Source organism: Siniperca chuatsi, linkage group LG13 (genome assembly GCF_020085105.1).
Source record: "Siniperca chuatsi isolate FFG_IHB_CAS linkage group LG13, ASM2008510v1, whole genome shotgun sequence".
In the NCBI taxonomy this organism is placed as follows: domain Eukaryota; kingdom Metazoa; phylum Chordata; class Actinopteri; order Centrarchiformes; family Sinipercidae; genus Siniperca; species Siniperca chuatsi.
The window spans coordinates 24,000,563-24,020,236 of record NC_058054.1 but is presented as its reverse complement, the minus strand read 5'-3'; the positions used below and the strand labels follow the sequence as shown (position 1 = coordinate 24,020,236).

The 19,674-nt window shown below is 41.2% G+C and overlaps 1 protein-coding gene across 16 annotated transcripts in view; it reads right to left on the bottom strand.

Moving 5' to 3' along the window:
• ctnnd2b (catenin (cadherin-associated protein), delta 2b) overlaps window positions 1–19,674 on the bottom strand; it is a 185,118-nt gene that overhangs the window by 131,910 nt on the left and 33,534 nt on the right. The window contains exon 1 of one of the 16 annotated variants that reach the window (XM_044218789.1): window positions 3,444–3,649. The exons of 13 other annotated variants lie outside the window; for them this stretch is intronic. In XM_044218789.1, the coding sequence (XP_044074724.1) occupies window positions 3,444–3,458 (15 nt within the window). In that variant the 5' untranslated portion in view covers window positions 3,459–3,649. Of the gene's footprint in view, window positions 1–3,025; window positions 3,189–3,443; window positions 3,650–19,674 lie in introns of those variants that run through there. 2 more of the 16 variants (XM_044218790.1, XM_044218791.1) reach the window with 2 other exon arrangements.

Here is a 19,674-nt window from a genome sequence, read left to right as displayed (position 1 = left end):
TTGCCTGCCGCTACTTTTCGTCTGTCTAGTGAAGCAGAAGCTTCAGTGGATGTTTAAGTCACATGCTTCATGCACGTCATGATTTATTCACCAAGTCTGTTTCCATTGTACTTTGTCGCATTTTGCTTTTATCAATACACCAACCTTCCCACCTCAGCCAAGTGTAAAAATCTTGCTTTGAAAATGCGCAAAAAACTCGTGGATGGAACCGGTCTTATGCACAAATTCTTACCCTAAATCTCTCCCACTTTTTTCAGTGAGGCTCACTCGTACAATTGTTCCAGGTCTCATTCACCAAACCCTCTAAACTACACAAACTTGTTAAACAAAACTTAACTTAAACTTGATAAATGCCACCTGTTCATGAGCAGGTGTTTCTGTCAGTACTGTGACAGAAATAAAGAATGAATGGCTTGATATGAAGTTGGATGACAAAAAAAATGACTAATATGGGCGCCGGTGGAGGGAGACGTGAGATGGGCGTATACATTCCTTTACAAGTGATGTTACACTATGAGGTGTTATAACGGAGGGTGTACACCTGGACAGTGACCTGCATGAAGAACCTGAAAGAGGTGTCAGAGTGTGACAGTTTTCCTAACATCTACTTAATTGTAAAAGTTGTCACAGCAAAATACTCATGCCAAAAAAAACAAACAAAAAAAAACAACGAAATGTTGTAAAACATTTCAGTAAACTGTTGCACATCACACTAACAAAGTTTGAATTTTCAGATTAAGGCATTCAAATTCCTAAATGAAATAAGTGAAGAAAGGCAGACTATCTGGACTTAACAGGTCTGAACCAATCGGGAACTTTGTTTGTATCAATGAACATTTTAAATGCAAGAAAACTGGTGAATGCAAGTTCACAGATTTGTTCTTAAATGGCACATACAAGTGATTCACACTTGTATGTGCCATTTAAGAACAAATCTGTTCCTATGAGCGGTTCTTCCATGAGGCGCATTGTTTTATTCTTAATTTATGCAGTTCAATGCATGATGAATAACCACTAATTAACTGATAAACAAACAAACCAACAGCTGATTATAGTATTTGTGTCTGCTGCTGCAATCATTATAGCTGCTTAAACACAACTGATTTTATCAATTTGTGCAAAAAAACAACAACAACAAATGAATCCACCTGGATTGTAGATTGTTTCAAAACAAGTGAGAAGCATCCAGTGTCTATATACCGGAGCACTGGTCCTAAATTGGTTTCTGACAGTTTTCTGGTGGGATTCCAGGTAATAAAAGTGATGGAATTATAATAAATCATGTCAGAACGGGTGATATAATCAATCAGTGTTCCCCAGGCAGCATTTGAATACAGAGGAGCTATAGCTGAAAAAGATCTGAGCTTATCTAAAATATATAAAACTGGTCAATTTCTGAAGTTTCCACTGAAATCGCACACAACAGTAATTGTGTGTGTAAGTATCTTTGAAGTGACACAAACACAAATACAGCACATGCATTAAATGTATTACTTTTTTACCCATCTGTCATTCTTATAGGGGAAATAAGAAACTTTACAACACATTGAACTATGTCATGCTCAAACAATAAATGTGCCTGACAAATGGCCTGTTGCATATGTATCACTCCACCCTTGTGGAGTTTCCAGCCAAATTAAACTCCATATATTCAGAGAGCGATTACATGTCATTAAAAGTGAATAAAAAGTCAGACTGCTCTGTTTGCACAGACACGGTTAAAAAAACAACTTAACTTTCTAATAGTTTTAACATTTGAAATGCCCTCAAAATATCATGGAAACATAAATTTCCCAGCAAGAAAGAACATTAATTGTATTTATAGTGATTACACAATGTGTTTCAGCTTAAGAATACTGACGGAGAGCAGAGCGCTGGTCCATGGGAGCTTAAACACTGATGATGCCCGAGGCAACTCCAGGCTTCCAACATAATGATACAATTTCATTAGAATGAATCATTAATGTAATAAGTTAAGAAATCATAAATTGCAAATTTCACTGTAAGTACGCACCACCTTCTTGTTGTTAAGGATAACTGGACACACATACAGGGCACACACACACACACTCGCTCATATAGAAACATGTCAGACAGAAATGCATTTGCAGGGATTCTTGCGGATTGTGCACACAGCTTGAGAACACACAACGTCCACACATAAATGTAGACTCGCTGCTGTGAAACTGAGTGGACACATAGACGCACCAACAGCGCCAGGGTTACAGAACGTTTCCCATTGACTTGATGACACAGTCAAGTGCTCTGTGCAACTGTCAAAGGGCATATATGTTCTGCTGTACAACACAAAATGTAACTTCTGTTGCAGAGTGGAAAATGTTGTGAATGTTGTCTGTTGACGTTAACACGCTGTAATGCTCACACACACACACACACACACACTGCTATGAAGTCTCTCAAGTGTGAATACTGCTGAACAGTGAGAGCTACATGCAGACTCGTCCCTGTTTACACAACTACATGATGAAACATGGATGTGTTTACCCTGCACTGTAGGTGGAAATAGCTGCTCAACTGAAATAGTACCAACAAAAAATAAATAAATAAATCACCTGGCTACATCAGCTGTGCTGAGTTGGCTGTATTTACTGAGCTGATGATAAATCATTCTTGAAATGGACACAAATAAAAGCCATGTAATAAACCTGCTAAGGCCTTTTTAGCACTTAGTGGCCCCACATCAATCATCACAGTGTTAAAGTTTAAGAATGGAGCCATCATCTCCAAGAACCACATGGATGATTGTAGTGTCTATGAGCTCATCACTTAAAGGCACATTTGATGATAAAAGCTGTCATCCTTTGATGCAATCACAAACCGGCGACTTGCTACAATTCTATCACAGAGCCTTAAAAACCTGCACTTCTGTTTACATCTCAAGCACCGCCGCTCGCGAGAAAGCCGCGTGCTTCTCCCTGCGTGGTCTGACGTCGGTGCGGTCGAATCCCTCTAAACAGTATCCGCTGATGTAAAGCAAAAGAAAACCGAGAAAAGAACAACCAACCTACTTCGAGGCAACATCTCCAGAGCAGATGAAGCAGAAGATGAAAAGCTTGTGTCTTTCTTTCTTTCTTTCTTTCTTTCTTTCTTTGCTTGCTTGTGTGGCGCTCCTAGACTGACCTGGACTCCTAGACTGGCGCTAAGCGAGCTTACTAACTCGCGAGCCCTGAGAATTCAGTTGTGAGGCTTCTTGAAAACAAAAGCGACCCCCCAGCAACACCACCACTCCCCCCGCTCTCTGCTCCCTCCAATTCAGGGCTGACAGGCAGACACCTGTTACTGCAGAGGAAGAGGCAGAGACCATGATGGAATACATTCTGAAAAATGCTGGTGTCAAAAAGCGGCCAAAAAAAGAGAATAAAATGAGGGGAGAAGAGAGAGAGAGAGAGAGAGAGAGGAATGGAAGCAGCGAGCGCACATACCTTCACATGGACCATACTTCACAGAGAGACACAAAATCACAGTGACGTTATCCCGCTTTTCTTTGCTTCCCTCTGGTCAGAAAGCGACAACACTCCCTCCTGTGTCCCTCCTCCAGACACTCATCTGTCCCGGGTCAAACACAGCAAGCGATAGAGAGACAGAGAGAGAGAGAGACTACAAGTGTCACTTGAGCTGACTGCAACTCAGCCTCTCTCTTTCTGTGTCTCTTTCTCTCTCCCTCCTCGGGGGCCATGAAACACACACACGGTGTTCACTGAGGCACAATGGTCCCCATGGCAACGGAGCATTTAGAAGCCCCGTGGCATTATTTATGCAACGTTGCATCACAATGGGCCCTCCCACCGGCCGACCCTGCCAAAAGAGCCCGCTGCTCGCCAGTCATTCTCTGCCTACCTCACTCTACCTCTCTCTCTTTCTCTCTGACCAGACCATCTGCACCCCCCCCTCCCCTTCCCTCCCCCCAGCCACCATCACTGAAAAGCAAGAGGAGATTTGAGGAGGGGTGGAGGGGACACAGAAGACGGAGGGAGGCACACAAACTCACACACAGTAGACTCATACCTACACTTGCAGGCCATAACCACAAGCCTCAGTGAAATTATAGGGCTGTGTATGGGCACATTACTTGGAGTAAGTTCAAGCACACACACAAACATACACACCTAATCTACACATACAGTGGTGGCATGTCAAGACTTTTTTGGACTATTGGCTGCTATTTGCACAGACTGAGAATGTGAAAGCACGCTAAGTGGAAATTGTTATTCCTCTACTTTTCTAAGAAACAAATTCTAACAGTCCCAATGTATAATATTTGTACATGTGCTGTAAGGATCCAGTCAGACCAGCATTTATAACAGCCAACATTTGGAGTTAAAACAGTTCATTTCAATGGAATTGCCATGATCAGTGGATTCGCTTGTGGAGGCAGTCCATGCAAATCTTTTGTGTCAAGTTCAGCTTTTGGTAACTTTGACATAAGAATTTAAGCCATTGACCAAAAGCAAACTGTCTTGACCTTAGAGGGAATGAAGAGCCAGAGTCCAAAATGGAGGAAACCATCATATTAGCTGTGTTGCACCATCTACTTTAATATAACACCCCTCTGCCAAAGTATAAACTGCTCCACAAAAGAGGGACAGTTTGCAGTCTCAACTGTTTTTGTCCAGTTAATGAAGGAGGAACCTCACTTGCAAACTGTCACTAAGCAAGCTAGCTAGCTTGGTGTACTATGGTGGCAGGCTAGTGCTAGCATGTCCCCGGCTAGCTAGCATGTTACAAGTTAGCTCACCAGCTACAGTGGTTCAACAACTAAAGCCCTCAAGAAGGCACTATAGGTTTAATTATTTTTAAGCAAGTGAATAATCAAATGTGAACATTAGTGAAGCTTCACATAAAAAAAAACTAGCATGCACAACCACGTCTTACCCAGATGCAGTCTGACTCAAAAACTGAACCCATGGCTTCCCAACACGTGCCACAGTCGCTTCCTAAAGCACCGAGAAGCCCTGTGGAAAACTTCTTCAGCCCCTGTCCACACTATCTAAAACCTCTTTTTCTTTATTTTTGCTTTCCTTTATCTGACTCGTCCACTTCCCACTCACTGGATGGCACAGTCTAACTAAACCAATCATGTCATCGAAATGCATGCTGCACATGCAAAGCTCCAGCCTCCAGTCATTTCTTTATTCAAATTTGGATTGGCTCAGTATACATGGCTGTTTGACTGACTGATGCCTGCAGACTGACTGAACACAGGTTTAATCACAGAGATAAGTGGGCCATCAACTGAGTGTTTGGCTAAAACTAGACGGATCAGCTTGATCAACTCATCGTTGATCAAGCACAGGTTGTAAATGTTGGGGGTAACAGCATTTGGATTGTGGAAAGGTGATATACTGAACCTCCGAATATTGTTGCTAGTATTCAGTAGTCTTTGTGAAAATATTTAATATTACAGGGGCTCGCCACAGATTTTAAACATAAAGGTCAGTTTACTTGTAATGACTCATACTGACCCATACTGCACTGCAACATTGTGTCCATCATATTGGTGGACAGAAACACTCACTGGCTGATATCAGCCCAGTCTCAGAACCCATCAGCTATCGTCTGATGACGACTTAGCTTCTGCGGGCAACGGCCAATGATTCTGGGCTTCTGGTGTAGCCAGCAGATATCCAGATAACGATAAACGATAAACACCGGTCATTGTTTACAGTCCGATTAAATTGATTGATAAAAAGCTAAATTGGTGTCAGACTAACGTTTTCATTTAGGTGCACCAAATAAATACATTTTAAGCATTACCTTTTTTTTTTTTTGGGGGGGGGGTAATATATAAAAAAAACTTTGTCCTTCACCCTCCGCGGGTGGTCTCATCCTTCGAGCTCGGGTCCTCTACCAGAGGCCTGGGAGCTTGAGGGTTCTGCGCAGTATCTTTGCTGTTCCCAGTACTGCACTCTTCTGGACCGAGATGTCTGGTGTTCTTCCAGGGATCTGCTGTAGCCACTCCTCCAGTTTGGGGTCACTGCCCCGAGTGCTCCGATGACCACGGGCACCACTGTTGCCTTCACCTTCCAGGCCTTCTCCAGCTCTTCTCTGAGCCCTTGGTACTTCTCTAGTTTCTCATGTTCCTTTTTCCTGATGTTGCCATCGCTTGGTATCGCCACATCAACCACAACGGCTTTCCTCTGTTGTTTGTCAACCACCACGATGTCAGGCTGGTTCGCCATTACCATTCTGTCAGTCTGGATCTGGAAGTCCCACAGGATCTTGGCTCGGTCATTCTCTACCACCTTTGGAGGTGTTTCCCACTTTGACCTCGGGGTTTCCAGTCCATACTCAGTGCAGATGTTCCTGTACACTATGCCAGCTACTTGGTTATGGCGCTCCATGTATGCTTTTCCTGCTAGCATCTTACACCCTGCAGTTATGTGCTGGATTGTCTCAGGGGCCTCTTTGCACAGCCTACCCCTTGGGTCTTGTCTGGTGCGGTAGATCTGGGCCTCTATTGCTCTGGTGCTCAGGGCCTGCTCCTGTGCAGCCATGATGAGTGCCTCTGTGCTGTCCTTCAATCCAGCCCGCTCTAGCCATTGGTAGGACTTCTTGATATCAGCCACTTCAGTTATGTTCCGGTGGTACATCCCATGTAGGGGTTTGTCCTCCCATGATGGTCCTTCCTCCAGCACGTCTTCCTCTGTTCCCCATTGCCTGAGACATTCCCTGAGCACGTCATCTGTTGGGGCCTTATCTTGGATGTACTTGTGGATCTTGGATGTTTCATCCTGGATAGTGGCTCTCACACTCACTAGTCCACGGCCGCCTTCCTTACGGCTAGCGTACAGTCTCAGGGTGCTGGATTTGGGATGGAACCCTCCATGCATGGTGAGGAGCTTTCGCGTCTTAACGTCTGTGGTCTGTATCTCCTCCTTTGGCCATCTTATTATTCCCGCAGGGTATCTGATCACTGGCAGGGCGTAGCTGTTTATATATATATATATATATATATATATATATAGTGTAAGGTAGATTTATTTATCATTTTAGGACAGTCTATTTCTAGTAAGTTATTTCTTATTTCACCATTTTAACTCTACTTAATTCTCCACCTTATTTTAGTGTTTGCTCACAAACTACTTTAATCTGCTCACCTTGCTTTTCCCTTCTGTTCTCTTTTTCTTTTCTCTACACACGCACACACCTACACCTCTGGACTCCTGCACACACACACCGGCTTGCCCCGCCTCTTTCTGTTTCTGCTCTGTTAACTTTCTTCGACAGCAGTATACAAAGTCGCCCCAAAAAACACAACCTCGCGTTTTGGATTTTTTCACCCGCGATTCCGTTTTCACAACAGCAGATTCATGTGCGGGAGGAATAGGTGACCTTACAAGCTTTAACAAAACAACGGCATAGCTAAGTAGATCTACATTAAACAGGAGACTCTCTGTGTGTTTCTCTGCAGAGCATGTGCGATTGTCAGTTGACCGCACGGGAGTAGAGCGAGGGGAGATTGGCATCGTTGTTTTATTTTTATCAGACCTGCTGAATTTCAGGCGCAATAGTGAAACCAGTGAAAATATTTAGTCGCAGTTGACAGATTTGTGGTTGATGTGCGACACCTGGAGCCCTGTGATGGGTTCCGAGATTGCATTTTGGCCCATGCGTTCCGCCTCTTTTGCTGTCCACGTTTACATGCACGCAACCAAAGCCCACTCAAACGTGATTGGTCGATACTACTCGGGCTACAAATGTAAACCTGAACGCTGCTGATACCATTAAGTTTCGTCCCTTGCTTACAGATTCTGAAATCATAGGCAGATATCTGTTTATACACATTGGTGTGCGTGTGTGTGTGTGAGTAATCATAGCTTGTTAAGAAATTAAGTGAAAAGGACAACAATTAACTATGTCTTAATGAGCAGGTTCTACAATCAAGTGCTTGTCAACTAATTGCATTAGTAAAGATTCAGCTCCAATCTGAGCTTATTAATGGAAACAGAGGGAAGAGAGTTAGTGTGCAGCCACTAGCTTACAGGAACAGGCTGGCCCCTGAAAACCCCATTAAAGCAATTAGTAAAGTAAAATAAATGACTGTAGGACAGCGGTGGGCTGCATGGGGAGCAAAGTTTCAGTGTGTGTGTGTGTGTGTGTGTTCTAGCTGTAGCTGTCTCCCCCTCTCTCTCCAGTGTAAAGCTAATAATTGTGCCCCGTGGTGTCCGCTTGGCATTTAGTTGTTTCAGAAAGGGGCCTGTTCAATGAGAAAATGTCACGGTGGCTGTATAGCTAAAACCACTGCTGTCTGGAGCTATTGTTTTAGGCCGGAAAATTACTAGGTACATCCAGTTGGTAACAAAGTCGTCCCGGAGGCAGAGGGAAACAACAAGAAACCAGAAGGTGGGGGTGTGATAGAAAGATAGAGACCCGGGGAGCAGGGAGAGATAAGTGAAATGAGATAAAGGAGAAGAAGACTTCAGGTGACTGAAAAGCAGATTTAGAGATTTCAGAGATTTAGCGCTCTCTGGATACCAAAACTACTTAATTGTGTATTGTTCATCCCAAACCGGACAGATTTGTCTTATTTCTCGAAAACTGCGGCTGTAGATCCGGGGATTAGTTTCTCTCCCCACCACAGTCTGTGTTTCTACCCCCACTGAAACTGGTTTTAAAGCAGAGGGTTAGGGACATGAATTATGAGCAACTTTAAAATATTCAAAGCGCACTGTCTTTGTTGAGCTTATTGGCTGCAAAAAACAAAGAAGTGCTCACATAGCATTGAGGCGAAATTGTTTATTCAAACTGCAGGGTGAATGAAAACCTTGAGGATGTTAAAAGCTCAAGGCCGTGACACATGAGGTAAACATCTAAAGGGTAAGAGTTCTCTGGAGTTTTCATGACATTGTTGCTTTAATCACATTGAAACACCTTGTGGCCTTGTTATTTTTTGTCTCAGTTTATTGCCTGATGCTGGGAGGATTGCCAATTGACATTCTATCAATCCCCAAAAAACACATTGTTTCTGTAGGTGCTGTCTTGAAAAGAAGAAAAATCAGCAGCTCTGCCCAATAAAAGCTTACTGTCCTCAGTGGAAACGGGCTCACTAAATGGATTCAAGAACAAATTTAAGGACAAAATTTAGAAGACTCACAGGATCACATCAGCGGTCTTGTCTGCACTTGTGTTCTTGTGGATTTCATCAGTCACGGCCCAAGTACTGTTCCAACTCAAAAGGCGTAGCCACGTACGGTCTAATGACCGGAGGCGTTCTTGCTCCGAGGATGCTTTGGGAGGTGACTTGTGTGGACATGGGGTGGACAAGAATCCATGCATGTTGAGCTGAAACAATTAGCCAATTAACCGTCAATTGACAGATAATAAATAGGTGACTATTTTAATAATGGATTTATGGTTTGAGTTATTTTCCAAGTGGCCAGCAAACATTTGCTGGTTTCAGTTTCTCAAATGTGATGATTTGCTGTTTTTTCTTGTCTGATAGTAAACTGAACACATTTGAGTTTTGTAAAAAAAAAAAAAAAAAAGAAATCTGAATACAGCTTACCGGTTTGTTAGCAAGCCAACACATTATATATCAGTATGACAACTTTGGAGTTATTATCAGCATTTCTCCTTTTTTTGCTAATGGCAATCCGCCTCCCCACACCTCCAGGCCCTGTGTTACTGCCTGTCTGCCTCTCTCTTCAGCCACATCTCCACTCTCCCAGGCCCCTTCAACGTTATTCTTCACCTGTCCACCAGATGCCCTCAGACTTTTCTCCTGTCACTACAGATCCTGCCACTCCCATCTGCCCTGCAATCATCTCACCTGGCCTGCCCCGCCCACCACCTCACCTGCATGTCATTATCTCATCAGCCACTCTGTACATATACCGGCCCAGCTCCTTTATTCCTATGTAAGTTCTTCCTAGTTGCTATGTGTTTTTGCTTTGGAGCGGCTGTAACCCAAATCTGTCTGTCTGTCTGTCTGTTACCTACCTACCTACCTACCTACCTATAAGCTATTTTGGTCATTAAACCACTGATATCATCCTGCTGTCTCGACTGTGTATGTGGGTCACTCTCCTGCACTTCTGTGACACTGCCCAACACTGCTGTGGAATATTTCAAAGTGTATCGTTACATGTCATTACTGTTTTCATACTAAAATCATATAAATCTATGTTAGGTTGTGTTTGTATTTGTAGATTATGGTATGCTTAAACCAAATACAACATGCTGCCTTACAAGAGGCTGATCAACAACAACAAAAAAAAAAGACAAAAATTTGATTATTCATGCTGGAACCTTATGTGTGCACTACCACAGAAGCCACACTTTGATCAAAGATGGCTATTAACATGCACTTTTTGGAAATGAGAGATAAGCTTTTACTTTAGACAATGTTCTACAGTCAGCTCCTACCTTACATGCTCTCTGCTCTGTTGCAGCTGCTTTATGCACTGTCCTGATCCACTTGTATGATTAGCTGTCTGGACGGCTGCTCCAGCTCATGATTGGTTGCTCAATACCTTACTCTGATCCACATCAAGCTTGCCAGTTTAAATATGTTAAAGGCTTGCCAGTTCAGTTCAGCTTTGCTTAAACCTTTTTTAGGTGTTCATATTTGTTCAACCTTCTGTTTAACAATATGTCAATTTGTTCCATTCTCACTGTCTAATTGTGAGTGTCCTTGTTCCAGTAGCGTTTAATTATTTAGTCATCCATTAAAATGACAGATGGCATAAGACTTATCTATAAATGCTTTAAATATGTGATAAAGGATGAAAGACCTGCTGGCATGACCACTGTGGTAGGGACAAATATCCTAGGTAACTACAAAAAAATATGAATATACTATATATAAAAGAAAACAGGGCAATCATACACAGTAAATGAAAAATACATGAATTTGAAAGGTACAATAATTCACTTTATTAAATTAATTACAGCAAATAAAGATGAAGACCATAGTGTTTGCAATGTGCCAGCTCGTAAGGTCCAGTCATACAGGGAAAGGTGTAAGGTCCAAGCCTGATTTGAAAGAAATCTATTTAAATTACTGCTGCTATTAAAGTACAGAACATTTTGTGTGGCTGTTAAGTTTCGAGTCATCTCGAGACTTTGTTACAGGAAATAGTTTTTTTTAAATAGCTTTGAGGATGAAATCTGTTAAAAAATCTGAGAATATTGCCTTAATGATACATCAAACATATATTCAAATACAACCTTTGAATATGAATGTTGTGTATCTGTGGAAGGATAGGGTGGAAAAGAAGAGAGAGTATAAAGTAGAACTGATAGAAATCCTCAGTGCTCACTGATGCCTGAGCTGAAATCCTGGCTCTGGCTATGTTGCAGAATCTGTCTCTTTCTTCATTTGCCTGTAATAAAATAATCAACATCTACCACCAGAAGGATGTTCATCAAATATAAAGTATGGTAACTTTTCCTTTGCAGTGTCAACTGTCTGGTCAGCTCTCTGCATCATCTAGCTTGCAGGGCTGAACTTCTGAAGTCAAGTCTGAAGTGCTGGTCTTAAAGGGACAGTTCACCCCAAAACCAAAAATACATAGTTTTCCTCTTACCTGTAGATGCCGAGTTTTGGAGATATCGGCCGTAGAGATGTCTGCCTTCTCTCGAATATAATGGAACTAAATGGCACTCGGCTTGGTGCTCAAAGCTCCAATAAAATACATTTGAAAAACTCAACAGCAATGTCTCTTTGCAGAAATCATGACCCGGTTAATCAAGATAATCCACAGACCTTGTCTGTTTCATGCAGGAATTATCAGTAGAAAGAAAATAGTTCCTACATGAAACTGAAACAAGGTCTGTGGGTTATCGTGAAGGCAGACATCTCTATGGCCGATATCTCCAAAACTCGACAACTCACACCAGAACAATGTAGATGGATAAATAGCACTACAGGCAAGAGGAAAAATATGTATTTTTGATTTTGGGGTAAACTTTCCCTTAACACAGCCTGCTGCGCTTGGTGGTGAACTGCCTATTTAGTGTGGAGGCACACATACACACAAATAAACAGACAAACACATACATATTCACACAAAAACATTCACGTACAGCGGCATTGCGTCGCTGAAAGAACTGACATATTGTTCTGTTTCTAGTATGGTGCCCTGGCCTGGAGTCTTCCTTCAGCTGGAAATAACAAGAGACTTTTTCAAATGCCACCATTTTGCCAGAAAGAGAGGGGGGGGAGACAAAGCATGAACACACACAATTCCTCCGAAAATCCCTCCCCTCCCCTCCCTCCTCACGCCTTAAATATTCTACTTTTTCTTTTTCTGCATGCCCCCTTGCATAAGAAGTAAAACAAAATAAATATTTGATCCACTTTGAAACCACTTCTTATGAATATCTAACTCTGTTGTGAACTTTGAAGAGAACTATATTTGGTAATTTAATGAGGTAGCCGATGCTAAACAAATGTTAATTAATCCTTAATAAACAAATGAAGAGAGTGGCGGTGAGAGGGGGAGGAAAGGCTGATTGCACCCATTATTATCGCAGGGCTGCTGTAAGAAAACACCTATAAAAGAACCTAATGAATCATCAAGAGTGAGAATAATTACCATAAGGCTGACTGTTTTCAAAAAGCTATTAATCCTGTGTTTTTTATCATCTCACGTCATAACACCAATCATAAATGGAATGAGAGTTTAAGTATCTGTGCTTTGAAATTAGTGCGTTAAAAATGGAGTGTGCACAGTCACCAAATATGTAAATAAAATGTCAATTAAAAGAACAAGACTGGTAACACTTCAACAGTATTTATATAATGATGTGTTGATAGGTGAAGAGAAGAACAAGGAAGTTTAATTAGGCTAACAGAGAAAATAAAGGTACAACTTCAGAAACTGCTTTCAGATTCATACGAGTTGTGGGTCAGACCTGAGAGAAGCTGTTTCTGGCTGCACTGCCAATTGACAGTTCCACAGAGCACCATGATTCAAATTAATTATGTGGCTAAGAGGCTGCAGAAACACCACATTCTGCCTAAAAACTCAGATTTGATAACTATTAGAAAGATAGATTTTCTTCTTTGTGTTTCCCCCCCCCCATAGGTTGTCTTCTCTCCTGGCTGCAGTTTTTCCCCTCTCAAATTCTCTTATTTTCATCAACTTTGCATCGTTGAACGCATTGTCATGTTTTCTTCTCAGATGAGGCAGCGAATGCAACAATCTATCTGACGTTACGTACATTGCATCGTTGTTGTGGCTTGTAAAAACACAGCAGGAGGTAATGTTGCCAACATGACGGAAATGAAGGTTGAAGCGGTAATGTATTGTGCTTTCCAGTTTTGGAATAAACAGAACAAGAACACATGGTGGCTCTCTCTAAGCTTTAACCTTCATTGTGGGTTTATCCTTGAAAGTTTTAATTGTGTGTCAGGTTTGGCTGGTTGCAGTCTTGTATTTGACAAATTAAAACCTTCTGGTAGTTGTGAGCAGTGAAAATCACAATGGGGGGATATTTGCTATGCCTATGGCAAATTATCGTCAGAGGTGCAAAATTTTGCAACACCCAAGTTTCTCAATTTAGTTGGGTATTTGCTAAGACATCATATGTAAATGAGCCAAGCTGCAGTTCAGCTGACTTGTATTTGCCAATATCCGAGTTTCAATTTTAGAAGCCTCCATGATAATTAAATGTAGGAGGTTTTTAGGCATTCTTAAAACGTTTAAACTCCTTTTGATTGGGTTATTGACTAGCTATTGATAAAAAAAAATCCATCAGTCAGACTTAAGTATTGAATTGTCTGCTTCAATCACATCTCAGTAGACTGGACCTAGCCTGATAATCAGACTGAATAACCATTTTCTTTCAGACATTTTTATACAGAGGTCTGTAACCAGACACGACTGGACCAGCGTGAGCTATTTAAAATCAGGACAAATGCAAGCAGAAGGCCACTAAGGGAAACAGAAAGGTAACAATAATGTTTGGCAAGTACAGGCTCCTGCATTGCTGGTCTTTCGTCTTGTGTATTTTGTGGCGCTGAACAGAGAGCTCCTGGAGGATGATATTTAAAGTACATTCTAAAGGATAAGTCAAGTTAATATATCTTTTTCTTATTGTCAGCAAATCCCACAACAAGACCAGAACCAACAATGTGTTAGTCTGTCTCTCAGTACTAAAAGCATGGATACAGTGCCGCTAGAAAGTTTGTGAACCCTTTAGAATTTTCTGTACTTCTGAATAAATGTGACCTAAAATTTGATCAGATCTACATTCAAGTCCTAAAACTAGATAAAGAGGACCCAGTTAAAAAAATGACACAAAAAAATTATACTTAAATTATAATTAATTAACTTTATTAAATGTCTTTGTTGGAAACAGTATGTGAACTTCCAGGATTATCAGTTCATTTAAATTGTAATTGGAGTCAGGTGTTTCAATCAATGGGATGACAATCAGGTGTGAGTTTAGCAGTCCCTGCCCCATTGAAAGAATATAAACCTGGGTCTTTACTATCAAAGTCTGGTCTACTCCACACAAGTGTGCCGCCTTGATCAAAGGAGAGTTCTGCGGAGCTCAGACAAAAAGTTGTTGATGATCACCAGGCTGGAAAAGGTTACAAAACCATTTCTAAAGAGTTTAGCCTTCACCATCAGGCAGATAGTGTAAAATTATTCTCCCCGGAAGTGGGAGACAAAAATCACTCAGCAAGGCGTGTAATACTCCAGGAGATCACAAAGAACCCCAGGGTAACATCTAAGGATCTACAGGCCTCTCTTGCATTGGCTAATGTCAGTGTTCATGAGTCCACCGTCAGACACTGAACAAGAATGGTGTATATGGCAGGATACCAAGGAGAAAGCAACTACTCTCCAAGAAGAACATTGCTGCCAGTCTAAAGTTTGCTAAAGGCCACTTGGATGAACCAGAAGGCTATTGGAAGAATGTTCTCTTGACGGATGAGACCAAAATAGAACATTTTGGTTTAAATGAGAAGTGTTGTGTTTGAAGAAAACCAACCATTGCATTCCAGCATAAGAACCTCATCCCAACTGTGAAGCATGGCGGGGGGGGCAGTTCATGGTTTGGGGCTGCTGTGCTGTCTCGGGACCAGGGTGCAATCAGTGATGGAACTATGAATTCTGGATTGTACCAGCAAATTCTATAGGAAAAGGTAGGTCATGCAGCAAGACAGAAGTCAGTCTACCAAAGAATGGTTAAAGCAGAAAAAATGTATAATGTTTTGGAAAGGCCAAGTCAAAGTCCAGACCTCAATCCAATAGAAATGTTGTGGAAAGACCTGAAGAGAGGAGTTCATGCAAGGATGATGAGTTGATGTGTGGGACTGATCAACAGTTAAAGAAAATGTTTGGTGGGTCCTCTTCATGTATTTTTAGGACTTAAATGAAGATCTAATCACATTTGATATCATATTTATGCAGAAATACAGAAAATGCTAAAGGGTTCACAAACTTTCTAGCAGCACTGTAGATCTAAATGGTAATGTTGGCATGGTAACATTCTCACAATGACAATGCTAAAATGCTGATGCAAAGCAGATGTAATGTTACCGTGTTCACGATCTAAGTTTAACATGCTCACGTTTGCTTATTAGAACTAAACACAGTGATGATGGGAATGTCATTTGCAGGTATATGGTCATAAACTTAAATACTGAACAAATTTAAATTTTGATAGCGCTAGATGAAAATGTATTTAAAAAATTTTTTTATATAGTGCCAGTTTATAACAAAAGTTATCTCATTGCACTTTCCCTACAGAGCAGATATAGACTGTACTCTTTATAATATTAATTACAGCGACCCAACAAATCCCACCAAGAGCAAGCACTTGGCGACAGTAGCAAGGAAAAACTTCCTTTTAACAGGCAGAAACCTTGAGCAGACTCAGAGGAGGGTGGCCATCTGGAGAGAGAGAGAAAGAGAGAGAGAGAATGCAAATTCCACATATAGTATTTTAAAATAATAATAATGTAATGGTAGTAATAATAATCCAGAGGGGAACATGCATGTCTGTACCAAATTTTATGGCAATCCAACTAAAGGTTGTTGAGACATTTCAGTCAAAGCCACAAATGTCAACCTCATGGTGGCATTAGAGGAATGGAGGATCACCAAAGTCTGTAGGATTCCTCCTCTGGGGACAATGAATGTATGTAATTGCATGGCAATCCTTCAAACTGTGGATGAGAGATGAGAAATAAGTCACAAAAGTGCATTTGTTGGGGACTATTTTCAGCCGCAGATTGATACTCATTTGTGCGCTGGTGAGTATTTACAACACCGGGACAGTGTAGGTGTCATTGACAAAATAATTTCAAAAATGAAATGTATCTTTACTGCTGCCATTTGCTGTCAGGTGTTTTCCTTGTCTGAACTATTTATGGCCAAGTGTTGCGAACCATTAAATTTCAGATGCAATTTCCTCTGCTGCAGTGGTCCGTCAGTGATGTTAGATCAGGTGCAGCGGCTGTTCTTTTCTATTTGTAAATTTCTATTCCCTCCTTCTGTATTTTGTGCTTCTCTAAATAAAACACTGTGCATATTGCATGAGCCAAAACACGCAATATTTAGCTATGCTGTCTTTCTTACATTTTACTGACACAAAACCTTGGTATGGTCCTTTAGTAAATATGGTCAAAAGCAAGTGGAATATTTAGAACCAAAAAAGGGCTGGAAGCACCAGAAAAGAAACATGGATTTGTTGAATTTATATTTCAAAACAAAATTAAGGGTTTTGTTTTGAACTGCCATTGGTCCTTGTCTGCTGAAAGGATGAAACTGTTTTTGAGGATTTTTTTAAAAAACACATTCAACATTCAAGAACTGACTGAATGTTACCAGGCTGTGAGCAGCCAAGACAGCTAATCAATACCCTGTGCCACTTTCACTTTATCTGTCATTCAATATGACAATATGTAAGATTTTTCAAATAGGCACATCTCACATTGGAATGAAACTCTTTCTAAGCTGGCACTTCATACTGCGCTCCCCCAATAGCAGATGTGTTGACAGCAGAGATGATGAACGATATGAGGACAAAAGCTGACAGATGTGATAAATACAACGTCGAATGGCTAATCAATCTCATGTGGGAAGAAGGAAACGGAGGGAAAACCGCAGCAGGGATCTCCTGGTGTGAGTCAGCAGAGGCAAAGGAGTCTGATTGGCAGCATGTGTGTCTGCAGACCGTGTGTGTTGAGCCTTTTCTTGGTCTCTCATGCCTGACCTTGTCTTTATGAACCAATATGAACAGGAAGCTGTTTGTGTATGTGTGTGAGCAATGCCTGAAAAACTCCAGAAAAATACACCCCTGCTTCCTTTTTAGAGCCTGGTTACAAACACTGGCAAAAGCCCAAACATATTGAAAAATTACACACTGCAAAAACAAGTATGAAAGGAAGTGACAAATGACTGGCGTAAAAAAATAATAATAACTTCACCATGGTGCAGGAGCATGAAATATAACGACTCTCAGCTTGTAGAGGAAGAAGAAGGGAGGAGGAGGAGAGAGTGAGCAATCTATTCATCTTCAATTTCTTGAAATAGCTGACTCGCCCTCCATTCCTGTCTTCTCCTCTCAAGCCTTTTTCTTTTTACACATTCTCATCAGAAGGCCATTACAATGCCCTAGCTCATCTGTGTGTGCGCACATGACCTGTGGACCTGTGTGTGTGTGTGCGTAGCCTATGTCCAGTCAACATGGCCTACTTACTCACAGTGAGGTTTCAGTCTAAAACATGCAGAATCCATTACTTTTTCTACTCTCAGCATTTTCACTGGCTATCTTTAGCATCTGCATTTCATGTACAGAGTACATTTCCTCCCATCCCATAGTACTCAAGGACACACACAGTGTCCACAGTGTCAAGTATCCACTCGATCTGTGCGCGCACACACACACTCTGCATGCACAAATACACACTGCCACATGCACATCTTCTCAGACCAATTCCAGACAGAGCCAACATTCGTAGCACTGTTATCTACTATGTCATTAAAAGAGTTCTGCGCACATTTAGCATTGTACTCGCATAACATCGTCAGACTCATGATAGATGGTTTTTAAAACGGGAACAGCAGAACCAGAGATATTGTCTTTTTTTTTATTCCACTAATTCTTCTTCCCTGTCAAAACCTGGAGCCTACATTACCCACAATACAACTAGACCACAGACAGTTTTGTCAGAGATTCGGGTGTGTTTTGCTAGCAGCAGCTAATGTAATTTTGAGCCGCTAGTATCAAGTAGAGATGAGGAGCGGGCTACAGAGGTCTGGTAAGCTCACTTCTTTCTAACTCCACACCCCCAGATTTTTTTCATTTTCAAATTTGTAGTCTTCAGCCCCAACCAACGCATCAGATTTCATATTTCGCGCAGCTTCCTCTGGAACCACAAAAGCCTTCAACTCTTTTCACATATGCAGTAGTACTTCCCAAGACTTGTAAACACACTTTGATGTGTAAAATCAGTGGAGTTCCCCTTTTAGTTTAAAAACATAATGAGATCTCACACTAATGTCACATTTAATCTGCTTTATATTTACTGTATGTTGATTGGTACTAAGCCTATGGGAGAGTAAGCTGATTGGAAGTTTTGAAATACAGTGGTAGTGTGACTCTGTGGGTGGCAATGCCGGTGCAACGGTCCATCTGTTCAATAGATTAAAATATTTGGACAACTTCTGGATGGATTAACATAAAATTTGGCAGAGACATAAATGGTCCTCAGAGGCTAAACCCTAATGACTTTGGTGATCCCCTCACTTTTCTATCTAGCACCACCAGCAGCAGGTCAAAATTTCCATTTTCAATTCATGAAAGGAGACCTCTGAAACTAATTATCCAGTTTTTTCGTCAGCAAAGTTGTTCCATCCAATTTAACGATTTTGGCTGCTAGTGTTGCTGTAGACTTTTAATCTTGTTAAGAAGATTGGATTTGAGCATCCAAGATTTAATCATCTGCAAAACTAGTGAGTCCAACACCAATAAACAATGCAACAGTGATGATTCACTCTTCACACCTGTAGTTCGGTTCATTTATATATTTAATTATACATTGTTGCCTTGTGGTTCAGGCCCGGTTCATGCTCACCATCGCTTTTTACAAACAGACGAGACTGCACTATGGACTGACAGGAAACTCATTGATGGGGCAGTTTTGGTGATCCTGCATCATCGCCGCTACATGGACCCATGTGGGGAAATCAAATTCCAGTGACTGACAGCAAGTCATGCAGCACTTTAATGCTTTTCATATGTATATTTATCTTCTTTGGTGTTCACAAAGAGCTCACAAAGAAATCAATTATGAGCATTATTAGTCAAGACTGCAGCTCAAGTTTTGACACTGAAACTGGATGAAAAATATTACGCGGGGGGTGTGGGGGCTATTCAGCAAACACAACAAACCTCTGCTTCAACTTCTTTTAACTTTCTGATTGATCAGGAAAAATACCCACTCTCATGTGCTGATGCATATACCTGTTATCAGTGGTTACCAAATGATCTTGCTTAGAAAATCACATCCTTGACAGGCAGCTGGACTTACTAGTAGTTTAGCTTTTGCTTTGAATTCATGCACTTCATCTACTATCGTCTAGACATGAAAACAGCTTTTTATTAACCCACAGCTTAACTTTTGTCGCACAATTCCAAATAAGTCCAGTGTTGCTCTCAGGAATCCCCATTTCTTCAGCTGGAAAAATA